The 18,271-nt window shown below is 37.5% G+C and overlaps 1 protein-coding gene across 1 annotated transcript in view; it reads right to left on the reverse strand.

Moving 5' to 3' along the window:
* Positions 1-18,271, reverse strand: part of yjefn3 (YjeF N-terminal domain containing 3) — a 36,246-nt gene that overhangs the window by 1,283 nt on the left and 16,692 nt on the right. The window contains exons 2-5 of the mRNA XM_053635184.1: positions 9,378-9,486; positions 4,145-4,255; positions 944-1,057; positions 666-816 (exon numbers count right to left, since the gene is read on the reverse strand). Of these exons, the coding sequence (XP_053491159.1) occupies positions 666-816; positions 944-1,057; positions 4,145-4,255; positions 9,378-9,486 (485 nt within the window). The remainder of the gene's footprint in view (positions 1-665; positions 817-943; positions 1,058-4,144; positions 4,256-9,377; positions 9,487-18,271) is intronic.

An 18,271-nucleotide genomic window follows, 5' to 3' on the forward strand; every position in this document is an offset into this window, starting at 1 on the left:
AAGTTGTGTGCAAATGTTTTTGTGTTTTGGTAACAATGATTTGTTTTATGTTTATAAATACCATTTAGTTGGTATTTTGGTACGGCACATATTTACATTTAGAAATGCCCGCAAAAAAGGTAAAGAGAGCTGAAAACAAGATTTAAATAAGTGGTGAAAGAGTGCCCCCTAAACATGTTCCAATAACGTAGCTCAGCCACTGCATCACACTGGCTACCACAGGCACACACTAACTACTCCTCCTCTTATAAAAAAAAAAATAGAGTGCCAATTCTTTTGTCCTGACTTATGGACAAGTCCTATTTGTTTTAATTTTTAAATTGATCTCATTCAGGCCATTTGACATGAAAAGTGTAAGTTTCACAAAATTTTCACAAAAATTGTTTGTACAGTTGAAGTAATCTTTTGTTATATATATATATATATATATATATATATATATATATATATATATATATATATATATATATAAAATTTGTAGTAACTTACAACAATTATATAATTTGGTTTTATAACTGGATTGTCACAAATGTCTTATTTAAATGTTCCTGTGAACAAGTTACAAATAAATTCATTTATATCCAGATTGATAAATGAGGTTGAATTTTAAAATGGACTGTGTATAATGTTGTGAGAAGATGTTAGTGATGTTAGTGAGAAGATACCTGAGGGCACATCCACACTTGCGATAGGGATCTTCACCTGTTTAAGGGTAACCAATATTCCAGAATAGGGCTCTCTTACGTCTTTAAGGTCTATTTCTGGCCCCACGATAGCGTCAATCACCAGATTATAGGCATCGTTTATGAGCTGGACCTGCACCACACGAGCAGACAAGTATATATGAGGCTTAGCACTGAATGCTGACAGCTCGTCTCCCTCCAGCTGCTAAAGGCAGTTCGCTTTGTCACAATTTGTTACATGTGGATTAAAAAGCACCTACCTCGGTTGGAAGATAAGAAAGGAAAGGAATATCCATCTTCTCACACTGAATGGTAAAGTCCTGATGCAAGTTATCAGGAGATCGTTTGGGATAAAATATTGTGGGCTCATATTCCTAAAAGGACAGAAAGAGAACAACAGAGTTGATCAGGCAAAATGCAACCATGAGGAGATTCAAGGTTTGCAGTAGTAAATTGATCAGACTCCTCTGGGCTTCACTGGCTGCTTGGAGAAACTACTGAAAAATGGAAAAGCAGACATACAGTGGGGACATACAATAAGTGTTGAACCCATCAACATTTTTTTTTCAGTAAATATATTTCCAATGAGTCTGTTCACATGATATTTTCACCAGACATCAGTATTAACTCACGAAATCCAGAAATATAAAGAATTCACAACATTAAAGTCCATAAATACAGTTATGTGTACTAAAGTGGAATGACACAGGAAAAAAAGTATTGAACACACTATGAAAAAGAAGTTCTCCAAGACAAGGCAAGGAAAGGAACCAGCTGAAATCCATAAGTAATTATACCTCCTATCTGTGCAAATTAATAACAGCTGGGTTAGTAAATTGATGGCCTATAAAAGGTATTTTTGTTACCAAGGTGTCACAAAAGAAACATCTCATGATGGGTAAAAGCAAAGAGCTCTCCCAAGACCTTTGCAACCTTATTGTTGCAAAACATATTGATGGAATCGGATACAGACATATTTCAAAACTTCTGAATCCTCCAGTAAGCACCATTATGGCCATTATCCACAAGTGGAAGCAACATCACTCCGTCATCAACCAGCCATGCACAGGAGCTCCTCACAAGATTTCTGACCAGCGAGTCAGAAGAATAGTCAGAAAAGTAGCTCAAGAGCCAAGGACCACTCGGAAAGAGCTCCAGAAACACTTGGAGGCAGCAGGTACCATCGTCACAGAGAAAACAATAGGCAATGCACTCCACTGCTCACGCTCACCCTGCAAAACTCCATTACTAAAGAAAAGGCATGTCGAAGCTCGTTTAAAGTTTGCTACAACACATTTGGACAAGTTTGAAATATTGGAAGAGTGTAGTCTGGTCAGAGGAGAACAAAATAGAACTTTTTGGCTGTCATACTACACACCATGTTTGGAGAAGAAATGGCACTGCACATCACCCTTAAAACACTATACCAACAGTGAAGCTTGGAGGTGGAAGTATCATAGTGTTGGGCTGTTTTTCATCACATGTTACTGGCAGGCTTCATATAATTGAAGGAACGATGAATGGAGCCCTTTACTGGGAGATTCTTGAGAAGAATCTGCTGCCATCCATCAGGATGATGAAGATGAGACGTGGGTGGAACTTCCAGCAGGACAACGATCCAAAGCATACAGCAAAGGAAACTCTCAATCGGTTTCAGAGAAAAAAATTAAGGTGTTAGAATGGTCCAGTCAATCACCTGACTTGAATCCAATTGAACAAGAGTTAAAGACAATATGTTTAGAAGAATCGGCCAAAATCACACCTGAATACTGTGGTCGATTAATTTCTTTATACAGGCAGCATCTTGAAGCTGTCATTACAAACAAAGGCTTCTCCACTAAGTATTAAATACATTTCAGTTAGTGTGTTCAATACTTTTTTCCTGTGTCATTCTGCTTTATTACACATAACTTTACACATTACATAACACATGACTTTAATGTTTGGATTTCTTTATATGTGTGGATTTCTTGAGTTAATACCAAAGTCTGATGAAAATTTCATGTGAATAGCCTCATTGGAAATATATTTACTGAAAAAAATGTTAACGCATTCAATACTTATTTCCCCCACTGTATTTGACCACACAATGAGCAAATGCTCTACTTCCATAAACACAGTTTGCATTTACAGCACTCTTTGGTTTCTTCTACCGATGTGCTAAGAGGAATGTGAGTCAACAAATACATCATATTACTTTCTCACTGGTTTAAAGCACCAGTGAAAGAGGAACCTTGGCCAAGTTTATTAAAATGTAGTCCTGAAATACAAACTAAAAGGCCTTTCAAACAACTTGTAAATGCATTTTAGTTCCATTATTGAAAAGAAAAAGAAAAGAAAAAAAAACACGGCTAAATATCATCATTACTGCATATGCTAGGAGAAATTCAGCCTTAGCTGATACAAACAAAAAACCTCAGAAACACAATATAACTTATAAAAATTGATGTCACTGCTTGTAACAATAACAGAATGGAGTGTTACAGTATGTAACTAATAAAACACGTTGGAGCATGCTGTAATAGAAATATAATCTGTGACATGTAAATTGGTACTATAGAAACATTGCATGGTCTTAATTTCTGCAATAGAGATATAAGGAAAGAGGTCTCAAGAAGAAAGAAAAGACAACAAAGCCTAGGCTCACATCTTACATTCTGTGAAAGTTTTTATTTTTACAGTCATAATGACAAATTGTTTACGTTATTGAAATTAATATATTTTCAGTGTTATAATATTATTAATGTTATCTGCCTCAAATATTAACATGCAGCTCTAAGTAATTTAATTCACTATTCATTTCAATTTTATTTGTCTAGCACTTTGAACAATAGACATACCAAATTAGATTAGAGAAATGACAATAGGTTTACAGATTAAGCCTTTAAATGTCTGCATTTTTACACCAAATTCTTCATTATTAAAAAAAGAAAAACTAAAGGAAATGCTATTCCTTATCAACTTATGTTCTTTCAGTATTTACTTGTTAAGTTTTTCTTCATTCTAAATTACAAATAGAAAATTGCATGCACTTTTTTTATCCTAGACTATACATCTAGTCTGTGGAATTGTGCAATTGTGCAACTCCTGAAGCTAACTTTTCTGCCCTTTGGATAAGAGCATGTCAATATGCTTTATGCATTCCAGGAATGCTGTAATGTAAGAATGACTGCTCTCTTGAGTCTCAAGCCAAACCACAGCCCTTCACAGATAGCAGTACAATCACTTTACCAGGTTTTTTCAATATTTTCCAGTGACTGAATGCTGATAGGTCATAAATTTGTCATCTCTAACACATATGGTGAAGTTATATAGGAGCATCATATCCTGAAGTAGATTATCCTGTTTTATCCTTGTATCTTATTTTTTCTCTTGAAGTGGAATTCCAGGAGATAAAGGATCACTGGTGTAGAAAGATAATATCTTTCAATATTCCACTTTTGGTTATTATTAATACTCACAAATATGCGCAGGTGTCGAGCGCACACCAAGCCAATGGCACCGTTTTGCTCTGCCCCACAAATTACCAAGACTGTAGGTTGTTTCTTGGTCAGAGAGCTCAGAGGATAGGCCTACAGGGAGAAAAAAAGAGAGACAGAGAGAGAGACAGAGAGAGAGAGACCAATGAGACATCTCCATTTTGCTGACAAATAAGCCAAGTAATTTATCACTGTCAGAAGTTCTATCAATAGCAGATGTGGGATAAAAAAGGAGTAATGGTATCCATAGCTAAACCCATAACAAGAACCCCATAACAGTTGTAATGTGTGAAAAACCATGTTGAGACAACACTGCAGGATGTAGTCTTTAAATATCGCACTTTCCATTGGCCGCCTAAACTGAGCCGACCTTTCGGCGCTGTTCATATTTTCCACACTGGCTTACAGCTCCCTCAGCTGAAACGTCACGCTGAAAATCACTTGTGTCATATTTGCTAGACCTAAACAGGATGTTCCATCTATTCATAACACAAGGATCTGTGTGCCTCACATGAACAATAAACCAATTAAAGAAAAACTTTTGCTTTTAAAACCTAATCTCTATCCACCACATTTATAGCATATGAGCAATTACCATGGAAAATAATTCTGATACATTACTGAAGAAAGAAAGGAAAACAGGTTCCTCACAACCCACTTATAATAGAAGTTTTGGGGCATTTGTTGGGCAGTCAAAAAACGATTGTGTGAAACACATTTTTGTAGAAAGCCTTCCTGAATTCTATAAGGTTTTTGTACAAATTTGTATAAATGGTTCTTTCATGGATGGGGCTACTTTTTCAGAGGGAAGAATTTGCTATTATGTGAGTCATGGGTGGACCAATCAGTAATCCACTAGCAAGACTAGCCAAGGACTAGCAAATTTCATGTCCTGTCTATTAGTTTTAATTCATAGTTGCCCAACATGTAGGTTTAACAACAAGAAAAACAACTCTTTATTGACTTATTTTGTATGTATTTATGCACCTTAACGCTCTTCATGCAGGCACATGCTTCTGAATCCCGCCACCTGCTGCAACACACAGTGGCCTGAAGCACAATCTGGATGTTGGCAGAAGGGTCCCCCTCCTCCTTCCCCCTGCTGATTTTCTCCCTTGGTCAATTCCCACCCACCAGTCAGGTCTCGCATATCATAAAACATATCCTGACCCTAACCCTAACCCATAAAACATGCTATTATATTTGGGGGGGTTTTTGTTTTGTTTTTTAGAAAACACATTGAGAAGTAATAAATAGACAAACACAAATATCTTTTATGTGCAATGTGAAGACTGAACACCAAAGCAAGTCATAGCTGAAACTTTGGCTAATGACTTCATGCTGACTCCACGTTGTGTTGAGGTCACAAAAACACAAACTGAAACTAGAGAATAATAATAATAAACCTTTTTCCCTTATTCTGTATTACTGCACTTACCTAGCAAACCTGCTCACCATATGTTTTTATATTATGTTAGCTACCACTTTTTAAGCCTAATCTGTTTCTGACAGCAACCAAAATATGGGACTGTTCAGCTTTGACCTGCCTGGTGAGCTAGCTAGTTACAATAATGTTTTTATAATTAATTCCTCTGTCCACTCCTGAATATGTAACAACTGTCCTTAGACCTTTATAATCAGTGAGTTTTAAGTGAATTCTTTTCTCATTACAAAAGTTGTGTCTTCCATTTTCCTGCACCTATACTACAGATGTGGTGCATAGAGATTAGCTTAGAAAACACTGATATATTCATTTGAGTAGCTAAATACATTAGTTATTTGGGTTTTGTTCATTGATGAATTTTTTAGCTGATCACCTTTGGGGTATGACTCACAGCATGTGAAGCATCATTTCCAATCCTGCATTTTAATGTGGGTGTAGTTGCTCACTTCTGAATAGATGCAGAACCATGGCAGTAATTAAGTTAATGGCTCATGGGAACAACATAATCACCTGAACTAAATGTCCCATTAGGACTAAGCAGCTGGTATAGGTGCTCCATTGGCAGGTGTCTGAGACACAGTGTTAAAAACAGTTAGCTCATTGGCGAGACAGCTTTAATTTCACAGTATGTTTATCTCACTGGTTTCTCTGAAGGTTTTCACTCCTGATATGAACAATCTATCAATCTATCTACAGCCCTGTGGCAGGTGTGTTTCTGTAATGGAGAGCAAAACCCAGTAGTCCATGGGTGTGTTTATTTAAAATGGTCTTTCAGTGGCTCTGCTGCTCTGTTTTGGAAGCAAATGGAGCAAAAAGTTTGGTGTCCTTGGACTGAAAGCCAGTGGCTGTGTTTTCCAGTTCTGCTGATGGACTGGGATATACACTGGGATCACATAATACTTTCTTTTTGATCTTCTTCCTACAGGAGCACTCAGTTACTTGCCTATTTCTCCACATGCCCTAATATGACAACATGTAAAAACCTGATGTTGTTGCCTGGCTGAGTACTGAGACATGATCTTGCACAGTCAAAATACACACAGTGTACCGTCAGACTGAGTGACGAAAACAATATCCTGATACCGGGAATAAGATTTGACCTCAGACACCAGTCTTGGAAAACGTCAGAAGATAAAGTGCTTATAGTAGGTTAGGTGGGGGACGATGGAAGTTTGCTTTGGACGCTTGTTCTCCGGGTGAATAGCTGGGTTATGAAATCAGAGAGCAGTAAAAACCGACTACTGCACTTTTCTTTGAACAACATTATTAATGTTATTCCAGGTTTTCAGCTACTGACCAATGTGTTTTTCTAGGTCACGATTTATGGAGGCCAGCGAGGGGTTTTATTGATGCTAATTGTGACAGGGAGCTCATGGTTTGAACCATCAGAGGAAGAAAAAAGAAGCAGCAAGTAAAACTCCTGGGGGAGAAAAATTTACCCACAGAGAAACAATCGCAGGATTCACATTGCTCTCAGGTAAGTCATGAGGAGCCTGACTCAATCCAGATGGAGCTACAGGACGTACAGCACAGTTTGTTTTGGCCAAACTGAAATAATTCTGTCTACCTCCTGTCTGGTCACACTTAAGACCTTATGACCTGCTGACTAACTGCTGACCATCTACAAGGGAAAAAAATCTAAATGGAGATCTCCTTATCACCTTACCTTATTATGAAGATTGGAAAAACATCACCTGGTCTTTTACCAATCTCTAACTGTCCAGTTTCAGCAAGTTTGTGCCTCAAATTCCTGTTTTCGGCTGACGTGTAGAATCTGATGTGGTTTACCGTTGTAGCCCATCCACCGCAAATTTCAGCATGTTGTGTGTTGTGAGTTCTGCTCACCACAGTTAGTAAAGCGTGATTATTTGAGTTCTTGTCAGCTTGAACCAGTCTGGCCATTCTCCTCTGATTTCTCTCATCAACAAGGTGACTCTGCCAGATGTTTTTGTTTTTCTCTCCATTCTCTGTAATCTTTAGAGACTATTGTGTGTGAAAATCCCAGGAGCTCAGCAGCTTCTGAAATACTCAAACCAAACTCAAACTGTATCTTCATGATTTTAAGCATCGCTCTGCTTCCACACGATTGACTGATTGGATAATTGTATGAATGTGCAGGTGTACACTTGATGACAAATATTCTATATGGTGCCAAGTATAATATATACCAGTTGTTGTTTTAGTGGTACGTGCAGTAATATTTGAGCACAGTACTGTACGTATGTTTTGTCCACATTCGATTATTTGGGTTATTTGTTTGATTTTTTTATATGAGCAATCTAGTGATGTTATATTTTAATACTTTTTATGAAGCATTTCAGCTCCATTTTACTCATTTGCGGCATTTGACAGACGCCCTTATCCAGAGTGACTTACATTTATCTCATTTATACAACTGAGCAGTTGAGGGTTAAGGGTCTTATTCAAGGGCCCAACAGTGGCAGCTTGGCAGTGCTGGGATTTGAATTCATGACTTTGCGATCATTAGTCGAATGTCTTAACCACTGCCCCGACAGACACTACAAATATCATTTTAACTTTATATTAGACAGATTTTTTTAATATACCCTTTAATATCTTCCAAGGTAGTAGAGTGGTAAAGCATCATCTTTGTGACTAGGAGGTTGTGTGTTCAAATAAAGTTGGTGCCAATTGTGTTCTGTGTTTAAATCCTTTAATCTCAGAGAAAATTTTCATGTCTGTTTTTTTTTTTTTTTGGCCTACTTATGTTCTATTTTCCCAAGGAATTGTAGGAGAAACAGTTGACAATTGATACCTACATTAAGTACAAAGTGAGAATCCTGATTAAATCCTGAGATATATAGATAAACATTTAAGCAAATAAATTTTATCCTGGGTGAGGAGACTCTCTCTCGACAACACTGCCATTCTCTGTAGGAGTATTAAAAGTGGACCCTGGAGCTGCTGAATCTGACAAGTTGCGAGTTCTTTCCATGCCTGCTTGCCTGTTCGGCCAGACCGTGGCACTCTTTTAGGAGCATGATTTAAGCCATTGTATGGAGATGATGAAAACAGAAATGTCTGAGGCGGAGGAAGAAAACCATGTAGGTGTGTGGTCTGTAAGATATATGACTTTTGAAGCAACAGAGCGCAGACAGAAGGTCACTGTTCAAGTATCAGAGTGGGTCACAGTTGAATTCATTACATGCTTTAAGTAAATGGAGGGTTCTTCTTCATCATGCTGTTTCTAATGCTTAAAGGTTTCTGCACTGTTATGTCTCCGGGAGTAACCATTCTTCACTATGGTACAAAGACAAATCAGTTTTTTTTCAGCAGTCCCAAGGAACATGCCATTATCTATCAAAAACAAAATGTGTGAATAATACTGTTTAATTATTTTTATGGCAGGGTCTCTGAATGTCTTTCTGCCATCTTGACCCCCACACATTTACACTATGGTATTAGATACATTATTACAAAAAGGCAAGAGGTCACACATGACGTTCAGAATGACCCTGAATCCAGAGAGGTACATTATTGATGTATCAGTAAGCTCATTCTGCCACTTTACAACTGTACCGTAACTAACATAGTTAGTTGACTACTTAACTACTAGTAAACCGCTTGTATGTGCCACAGCTTGACACAAATGAGTCTCAGGTTGCATTGTCATATACTCAGCAAAACCTGCCAAAATCTGCCAAAAGGTTTTGGTGCAGGAATACTTTAGGAGGTGTTTCAACTAGGATCCACTATTAACTGTTTGCTTTAGACTATGTGTGCATATGTCTTTTTCTACAATGTCGATACCTTGGTGATGGCAACAGCACAGGCATGACCCCAAATTTCAATCAGCTGTTGCTGTCCAAAACGATAGTCTGTGAGGAGCTCTGTTTCAATGGCAGCCATCTCTGTTTTACTGGAGAGAGAGAAAGAGAGAGAGAGAGAGAGAGAGAGAGAGATTACTGTTAATAGAATTTTTTTAAGTTATCAAATTGAAAGACAATAATATGTAATATGTGTATCATACAACATGCTGGCATGACTGAAGTGCTTTCAAGAACAGCCAGGATCAGACTAGCCCGAGATCCTGACATTAAACTATAACCATACGAGTCAGATACAATATACAAATCACTCTCTTTGACAGTAGAGAGAGAGAGAGAGAGAGAGAGAGAGATGTTTATTCCATTAAAGACCCTTGCTGGAAGGTCACAGTAATGCTGACAATCCAATCCAGAACTCATATACACATGAGTGACTACTGATCCCAGTTCATCAGTTCTCAATTTTTCATTTAAGCACTATAACTTCATTTGTCAGTTTCTGTCCTCCAACTGTGTAGCACTGGAGAGAGTCATTTTGGCCTCTTTATTTAGTACTCTGAGTTACAGTTTTGCAGTTTCCAAGACAACAGGTTCAGTGAGTTGCTTGTTTTAAATTTAGCCATGGTCAGTAGCGATAAGAACCGAGCAGAGACTACATATAAAGGGGATTGTTGAGCTGCTGTTGATATCTTTTATTTATCATGTCATTCATAGTGCTCTCTCTATCTCTCTCTCTTTCTCGCTCGCTCGCTCTCGCTCTCTCTCTCTCTCTCTCTCTCTCTCTCTCTCTCTCATATTACTGATTGAGTGTTTTGTTTACAACCTGACTGTATGAATCTGCAGTCTCAAACAGACCCGGCAATAATTAGAGCCAATTAACTCTGTATTTTTCCACTGTGAACGAGCACAGTGATAATATCTCAGTTCTTCCTTTATATCGGAAAGAAATAACATAACTAATTCATATTCAATATCTCTGTTTATTAGTTAATATTTTGTAATGACTAGAGTATTTCCAAGAAGTAGGTATCCAAGATTTCTTGACATCAGAGTATTCAAGAGGGTTCAATTTGAACACTCAACATGATTTTTTAAAACAAAATAAAAAAGTAAAAACAAATCCATAATATAAAATTCAGTCCTATATAGTATCATTGGCACCCCTGCTATAAAGCACACTATTATGGTTGCTGTAGGTTGTGGTCACTGAAATGCTAAAGGTCAGCTAGCATTTATTTGAATCAGTTAGATGCTTTGATCATTGTGCTAGCACACTGCATAAGGACATTTGAGCCTCGTGGCATTTTCAGTCTTGCAGGTGGTTGCTTCCTGACTTACTGTGATACAATGATATTTGTAAAATTCACCACAGTGAAGTGTTATTGTTTTTTTTTTTGCATATTTACCTGGGTAGTTATAGTTTTATGATATTTGACCTTCAAATTTTTTAACACTTGCTTATCACATTTGTGCACTTCAATTTAAAACATGTATATGAAAAATGGGAAAAGAAAATTTGTAATGCATATATAGCCACCTACATACACTTCCATGAAATGATCACTTAAAATAGCAGTGATGCAGTATATACAGTCCCCTCTGAAAGTATTGGAACAGCAAGTCCAATTTTTTGTTTTTGAAGACATTTGGGTTTAAGATCAAAAGATGAATGAGACGATAGGACAGACATTCTGCTTTCATGTCCTGATATTTACATCTAGATGTGTTAAACAACTTAAAACATGGCACCTTTGGTGGCAGACCACCCAAATTTTAGGTGAGAAAAAGCATAGGAACAGATAAATATTTAATATTTGGTTGCATATCCCTTGCTTTCAATAACTGCATCAACTGGTGACCCACTGACATCACCAAACTGTTGCATTCTTCTTTTGTGATGCTTTGTTTAAGCATGTACCTCAACTTCTTTCAGTCTTTTGTTTTGGGGGGTTTCTCCCTTCGGTCTCCTCTTCAGGAAGTAAAATGCATGCTGAACTGGGTTAAGGTCTGGTGATTGACTTGGCCAGTCTAAAACCTTCCATTTTTATCCCCTGATGAAGTCCTCTGTTGAGATGCCAGTGTGTTTTGGGTCATTGTCTTGGAGAACAATGAAGTTCTCCTCAATTAGATTGGATAAATTTCTCTGTAAATTGACAGACAGAATGTTTCTGTAGACTTATGAATTCATTCTGCTGCAACCATCATGAGTTACATCATCAATAAAGATTAGTGATCCCGTTCCCGAAGCAGCCATGCAAGCCCAAGCAACGACACTACCTCCACTGTGCTTGACCATTGAGTTTTGGGTTTTTCTTCACAGCTCTCACAATTTTTCTGTCATCACCTGCTGTTGTTTTCCTTGGCTGACCTGTTCAATGGCTGATTGTTAGTACACCACTGGTTTCTTTCTTTTTCAGAAAATTTCAAATCATTCTATTGGCTATGCATAATACTTGTGCAATCTGATCAGTTTTTCTCGGCTTCAAAATGGCTTGGATTTCTCCCATAGACAACTCTCTGGGTTTCATGGTTTATCTTTTTAACAACAACTGTAATCTTCACAGGTGAAACCCAGGGCTCAAGCCAAGAGTAGACATTCAGAGCTATCAGTTGTTTAAACAATCAATCGAACAGGGCTCAACTGGGTAAGAAGAAATACCTCCCAGTCACATGTTCCAATATTTTTGATCACTTGAAAATGGGTGTGTTCAAACAAAATGGGCTATGTTCTAAGTTGTTTAACACATTTACATATAAATATCAGGAAATGAAAACAGACAATCTGAAATATCGTCTCATGTTCACCTTTTGATCTCAAAAACAAATGTCTTCAGTGTATAGCAGGGCGACTGTATAAAAACAACAAACTGCACTCTTGTCAAACTGACTCCATTCACTTGTTAAGGCAGCTGTAAACAGTTGTTCCCTCACCATCCTACCTTGTTGTTAATAAGACAAAATGTAGCTTGTTATGTTACAGAAAAACTCAAAAATCCTCTGTCCAAAAGGCTTTCCCATAGCTTAAAACATACAGACACTGGAGAATTTATAGAAAACTTACCATATCAGTGATGATACATTTTGCATACCCAATGCATACTTTCCAGCATAAATAGCAGCACATTTTTAATACGTTTGTATTTGCCTTAGATTATGTAGATTATATATGCTTTCTGGGTTCCTGTGAAATAGCTGTTTCTATAGAAATAATAACATATTACAACAAATCAGTGCTGTTTTCAGAGCTGCTGTTATAGCAAAAAACACCTTCTGATCAATCAGATGCATGAATTCAACATATCGGGGTATAAATAAAATTAGCAAGATCTAATTTATGTTAATAATCTGCATCATGTTTTTCTCCTTTGAATTTATATAATCCAGTAACATTTATGATTATATGGTCAGTGCACACACAATGCATACTTTCCAGCATGATGTTGTCACACATCATGTAAAAAATATATATATATTATTTTCACAAAACTAAACTGTGACAGCTACTTAAAACTGAAAAACTCTTTTCATATGACAAGTAAAATATAACTAACTCAATACTGTGTTATATTGACCAAGCCTCACTGAGCAAATCTTACCACCAGGGGGAGTCACAACTCAGACCCACCCAATATCAACCGAAATAAGCCACAGTCTTTTACAAATCTATTACAAATTACTTCAGAGCTGGCTTTGTATGATCTTGTCTACCTATCTTATGTTTCACTGTTAGCTCCTAAAAACAAAAGAGGAAGTCAACATTTTCACCACAATGTTCCAAAGATAAGGAACATCATATTAATGGGAAATCCAGTGTAGAAGTAGTGGAGTCATAAACTGTTGGCAATACAGTTGCACTGAGTTATGGCAGACACATGGCTTGGCTAGTTTGCAATCTACAACCTAACTATCATGATGGTGTTGGTAGTGTTATTGGCATGAAAACTGAAGCTTTGGAAGCTGATCTGTTTGAGCAGCATGTACAGATGAGGAGGTAAGAGAGCTGCACAGACTAAAGTACTAAATTCTCACCTGAGAATTTCATTACAAAATGTATCATGGATGCCACTGAAGATCACATGTTAACTGTTAAGATCAATATTTAAGTCCTTCAATGTGGAGTTTTCCATTAAGAGAAATAATGTATCGAGCCACAAGTTTCCCAGAAGTCCTCCCAGATTTCCCCAGGAGACCCCTTCATGCCCCATGCAGGCCATACAGATCACATGTGCTGTAATCACATGTATGAGGTTCATTACGTCCAAAGTGCAGCCAGCACGCCTGCTGAACCCCCATCAGAGCAGCATCAATAACACACACACTCACACCAACCCCCTAAGGTGAAGCTCCACATGACTTCAAAACATCCCACAGGAGCAAAATTTCAGGGTCAAAAGGGCTTGAAATCATGGATGAAAGACAGTAATTGTGCTTTAACTTACTGAGCCATCACAGGAGTATTTGAGCTTGGACAATTTAACACCATGAGAGAAAATACACGAGGCTTACTATTTTTGGAAGTCGTTTTTTCTACACTTTGGTTGCATCACTGTTGTAATGCTGGGATAGAGAGTTAAATCACAGCCTCTTCAGCACTCTGATTTGTTAGTCCTCACCACCAGCACACTCAAGCGCCTCTGCGGCAGCGAGTATATGAAAATATGGCAAAAATGCCATGACCACCACACTGCACAGAACGAGATATTTGTGGACACTAAGAAACACAACGTTACCTCATTCACACTACACCGAATCAGCAGTGTAAACAATGTAAACGATTTTCCCTCACCCCAGGTAAGTGTGTTATGATTAAACTTGCAGTTTGCACTTGCTAATCTTGCAGATGTAAGCTTGTTACTTATTATATACATTAGCCGTTTAATAGTAATGGGAATTCCAGCTTTTTTCAGTGAGTCAGTGAATCATCTGGCTCAATTAATCGATAAGAGTCGACTCTTTCGGCTTCCATGTAGCACATTGCTGTAAATATGAGGATTGTTCATTGCTTAATTATGTCTGAAACTATTTCATGAGATTGTGTTCTACCTTTTAATTATCCAAATAACAGTACTTTGCATTTCCTTTTATAGAATCTATTTAAATGAATAGTAAAATGAGCTGCAGTGCAGTGAATCATCCTGGTCATACTGATTCATGTACACAACTGAGAGTTAAACACACACCACCACCATACACACATTTAAGGTGTTGAAAAGAGGTTGAAGCATTTTGATTAAATTAAACTACATGAATACACGTCTACAAAAAAAAGTTACCTGATAAAAAATAGCACTCTTTCATGAATGACACATCACTACCGTGTAGCTCAACAAAGAAAGCGACAAACATGTCTTGAAGACATTTAGGGGTAGAAAGTGACATTGCATAAATAAACTCCTCTATTAATATAATGTGTCCACATGAAGGACAGCATGTAGGCTGTAAAGCAGTGAGGCACTTTCTAATTTGCCAGTCATGCTCACTAATGCATTACCTAATACATTTTTTTTCCTTCTGAATCATTGCAGGTGTGAACACTGGATTTCCATGAGCTAAATATTCTCTCAGTAGTGAGTTGCTTTAGAAAATCTGCTGAATGAATACATGTTAATGTTATCACAGTAAGTGGAAATGGTTGGCTGTTTCTGGAAGAAAAGTGATAAATAGAGTAAGTGGAGGTAAAGTGGAAATCGAGACTTAGTGAAGAATAAATGCCCAAAGAAAGAGCAACCATGAAGGGTAGATTAATTGCCTGGATGCTTTGATCCATTACAGACTGGTTCATGTTACAGGCTATAAGAAGTAATTGTGTCTATCTCTAACTCTTTTCTCAGAAATTATTGTAAAAGGCTTTTAGAGATCATGCTGGTTTTTTAACGGTGAATTATACAGAAACATATACAGCCCCCATATAACTTTATTCGCAATTAAGTATCAGATTTCATTTGTAGCATTTTTTTTTTATTTCTGAGTCAGGTACACAGTTATATCAATATGACTTGGATATCTCAAATGTAATAACTGTATACAGATATAAACTTTTAAGCTGATTACTTGCACAATCAGATTCAGGCAGGTCTTGATTATGTTTTCTTGTCTTAATAATAATATTTTGTGGACATTTTACTGTGAAATTGCAAAGTGCAAAGCTCACGGTCCTAAAGATTTTTCTATCTTAGAACTCAGAAAAAAGTTACAGCTTTACCTCTGACTATTACAAAACACTGACACTGGAGACGCCTTCTTAAAATGTTAAATAAAAATCTCCTAACAGAGAATTTCACCATATCAAGAAGTACACACTTTTAAAAATCTATTTATATGGAGCTTCTGCTATACAAGTCCCTGTGTATGTTGTTACTATAGAAACAATAACATATGAAAACAAGCACATTAATATAAACCTCACAGCCAGAACTATTATCAGAGCTGCTGTTATAGAAAATGAATCGAGTATACAACAGTGCTGTGGTATAGGCCAAAATAACAGTAAGTAAATATTTTAACTGACAGGATGCATGCAAATGAAGACTAGATAACAGGTGGAATTATGAGATCACAGCAGAAGGGACTCTGGGTAACCAGATAAGAGGAGTCAGGAAAACTCTTTCATCAAATCAGAAACAACGTCATGGTAAGTGAGAAACCAAGCAAGAGTACCAAGCATGAAGATGTTGTCTAGAACCTCACATAATATGTCCCATACTCTAAAAACCCCGCAGTAAGGTATGAACTTTCACTCATAACCTTATTTTCTTTATATAAATTGTAAGGAAATCTAAAGTCGTTACAAAATTCAGCCAGTGAGTTGGCCTATTTTCCACAGACTTGAAATGTTCAGAAACAGAAGAACTTTCTGTAGCAATGCATGAAAATCATCCTGTGTCCAGATTACATCAACTTGAATTATTGCACTGAGAAACTCAGCACAGAGAACTCAAAGAACTTGGTGTACTTTTCCAGTTATGCTCTCTGGGTGCCATTTGAGGACACAGCATCCTTTGGCCATCACTCTGGAGATGCCAGGAAGTGATAGTAATGATATAATTCATTCCCAGAGACATCTGACTGAGACAGAGGTTCATGACAGAGCTGATTTAATAGTATTCGAGGTGAAGGCTAGCAAGCTAGTTTTAGACTTGGAATTGCAGCACGCCTGGCAGTGAAAACCTGAGTTTGGGTGACATGTGTTTAGATTAGGAATTAAGTATGTATTGAATGTGTTTAGCTTATTTTAGCATTTCTCTCTTTTTTGACACTAATCGTTTGGGATATTTTAAGTCTGTCGTTAGTTTTTATTTCAGGCTGCACAACTCTCCTTGACATGAAGAGTTCCATGTGCTCTAACAGGTATTGAATATATATATATATATATATATATATATATATATATATATATATATATATATATATATATATATGGCTTTATTTCAAACTATTTCCAAGTCCGATTATTTCCGAGCATTTCTGCATTTTTTTTTCATTTCATGCAACCTCTTAAACTCATCACCCTTAATATCTGATCTCCTTAATGTCACAGGTGCTCTGACTTAACTCTCTAAATCTTATTTTGAAAACTGAGTCAAGAGATAAACCATACAATTCAGATGGATCGAACATCTGAAAAATAACAGAATGATAAACATATGACCAAATCAAAAGATTTACGATTTACTCCAAGCTGGAAGACACAGAAGTGCAGGCACTGTGGTTCAGCTGTCTACTGATGAATGATTAATCCTGAGAGTTGGACATGATGAGGTCTCATTGGAGGGTTGTAGAGTGTTGGGGGGCAACTGTGTCCACCCACTGCACCTGTAAATGTCATCAGGCAGTCGCAGCTGGCTTGCTTGCCAGACAATGATTTTCAAATGGACAGATGAGCACAGTAAACAACAGCAAGCCATATTAGGGTTTAAATCATGTTTCTCCCTTGATAGTGAGTAGAGATGCTCTTTGAGTGCACCGGAGAGATCCATACAAGGGACATTTTTTAGGCTCAGGACAGGGAAAATCGATGATCGCACCATGAAGATCATTCTGACAAGTCCCTGTGGATCTCGTTGACCTTGGAAGTCATTTCAGTCACACCTCACAACAGGTTTGCTAACTCAGTTAGGAAATTCATTAGGTTGGCCAGGGCAGATACTGATAAAGCAGGATTTATTCTGTCTCTGTTGCCTGAAACAACAATATATCAATGTTTGGTTTTGAAGATAAGCTGGATAGATCTCTCCAGGTCCTGCTCTGGGCCGTCTGCCCACCTGCTTTCATGACAGTGACGTTTTGAGTAGATGAACTGTGCTTGACTCTGGAGAGGGGCTTCACAAGGACTTCATCTAGACCTCAAACTCCACAGGCCCAGTCATATCCAAAAGCTATAAAATATGAGCTGCTTTCTCATATACTAAAAAAGTTCCACAGGGGGCTGTCCAGTTGTTAGACAGTCCATTGATTTTCAACAGACCAGACAGTGGACCGGGCTTAAATGTGTCTGCAGTAGTCACGGCATGCCAGCAACAGGAAAGCGTGGCCGTAAAATGCGATTAACAGCCTTATTTTATAGGCTAGGCTCACTTCAGTGAGACTGCATTACACAGTAATTTGGGACACAACCTTCCAATTGCCCTGCTCTCTGTAATTAAATCCTGGCTAATGTTTGGATCCAAGAGATTACAGTCGTAACACAGTGAAGAGGGGAGAACGAGGAGCACATGATGGAAAACATTTGAAACCATAGTAACGGACAGCAAATCTACAGTGATGCGCACATTGTCTGCAGAGAGACAGATAAAAATAGAAGGGAGGAAAGGTACAGGTCTGTCAGGTCCAGTTAAATACTCCAACTGAAAGCAAGAAATTCAGCAATGGAAATAATAG

This window comes from Ictalurus furcatus, chromosome 10 (genome assembly GCF_023375685.1).
Source record: "Ictalurus furcatus strain D&B chromosome 10, Billie_1.0, whole genome shotgun sequence".
Lineage (NCBI taxonomy): Eukaryota > Metazoa > Chordata > Actinopteri > Siluriformes > Ictaluridae > Ictalurus > Ictalurus furcatus.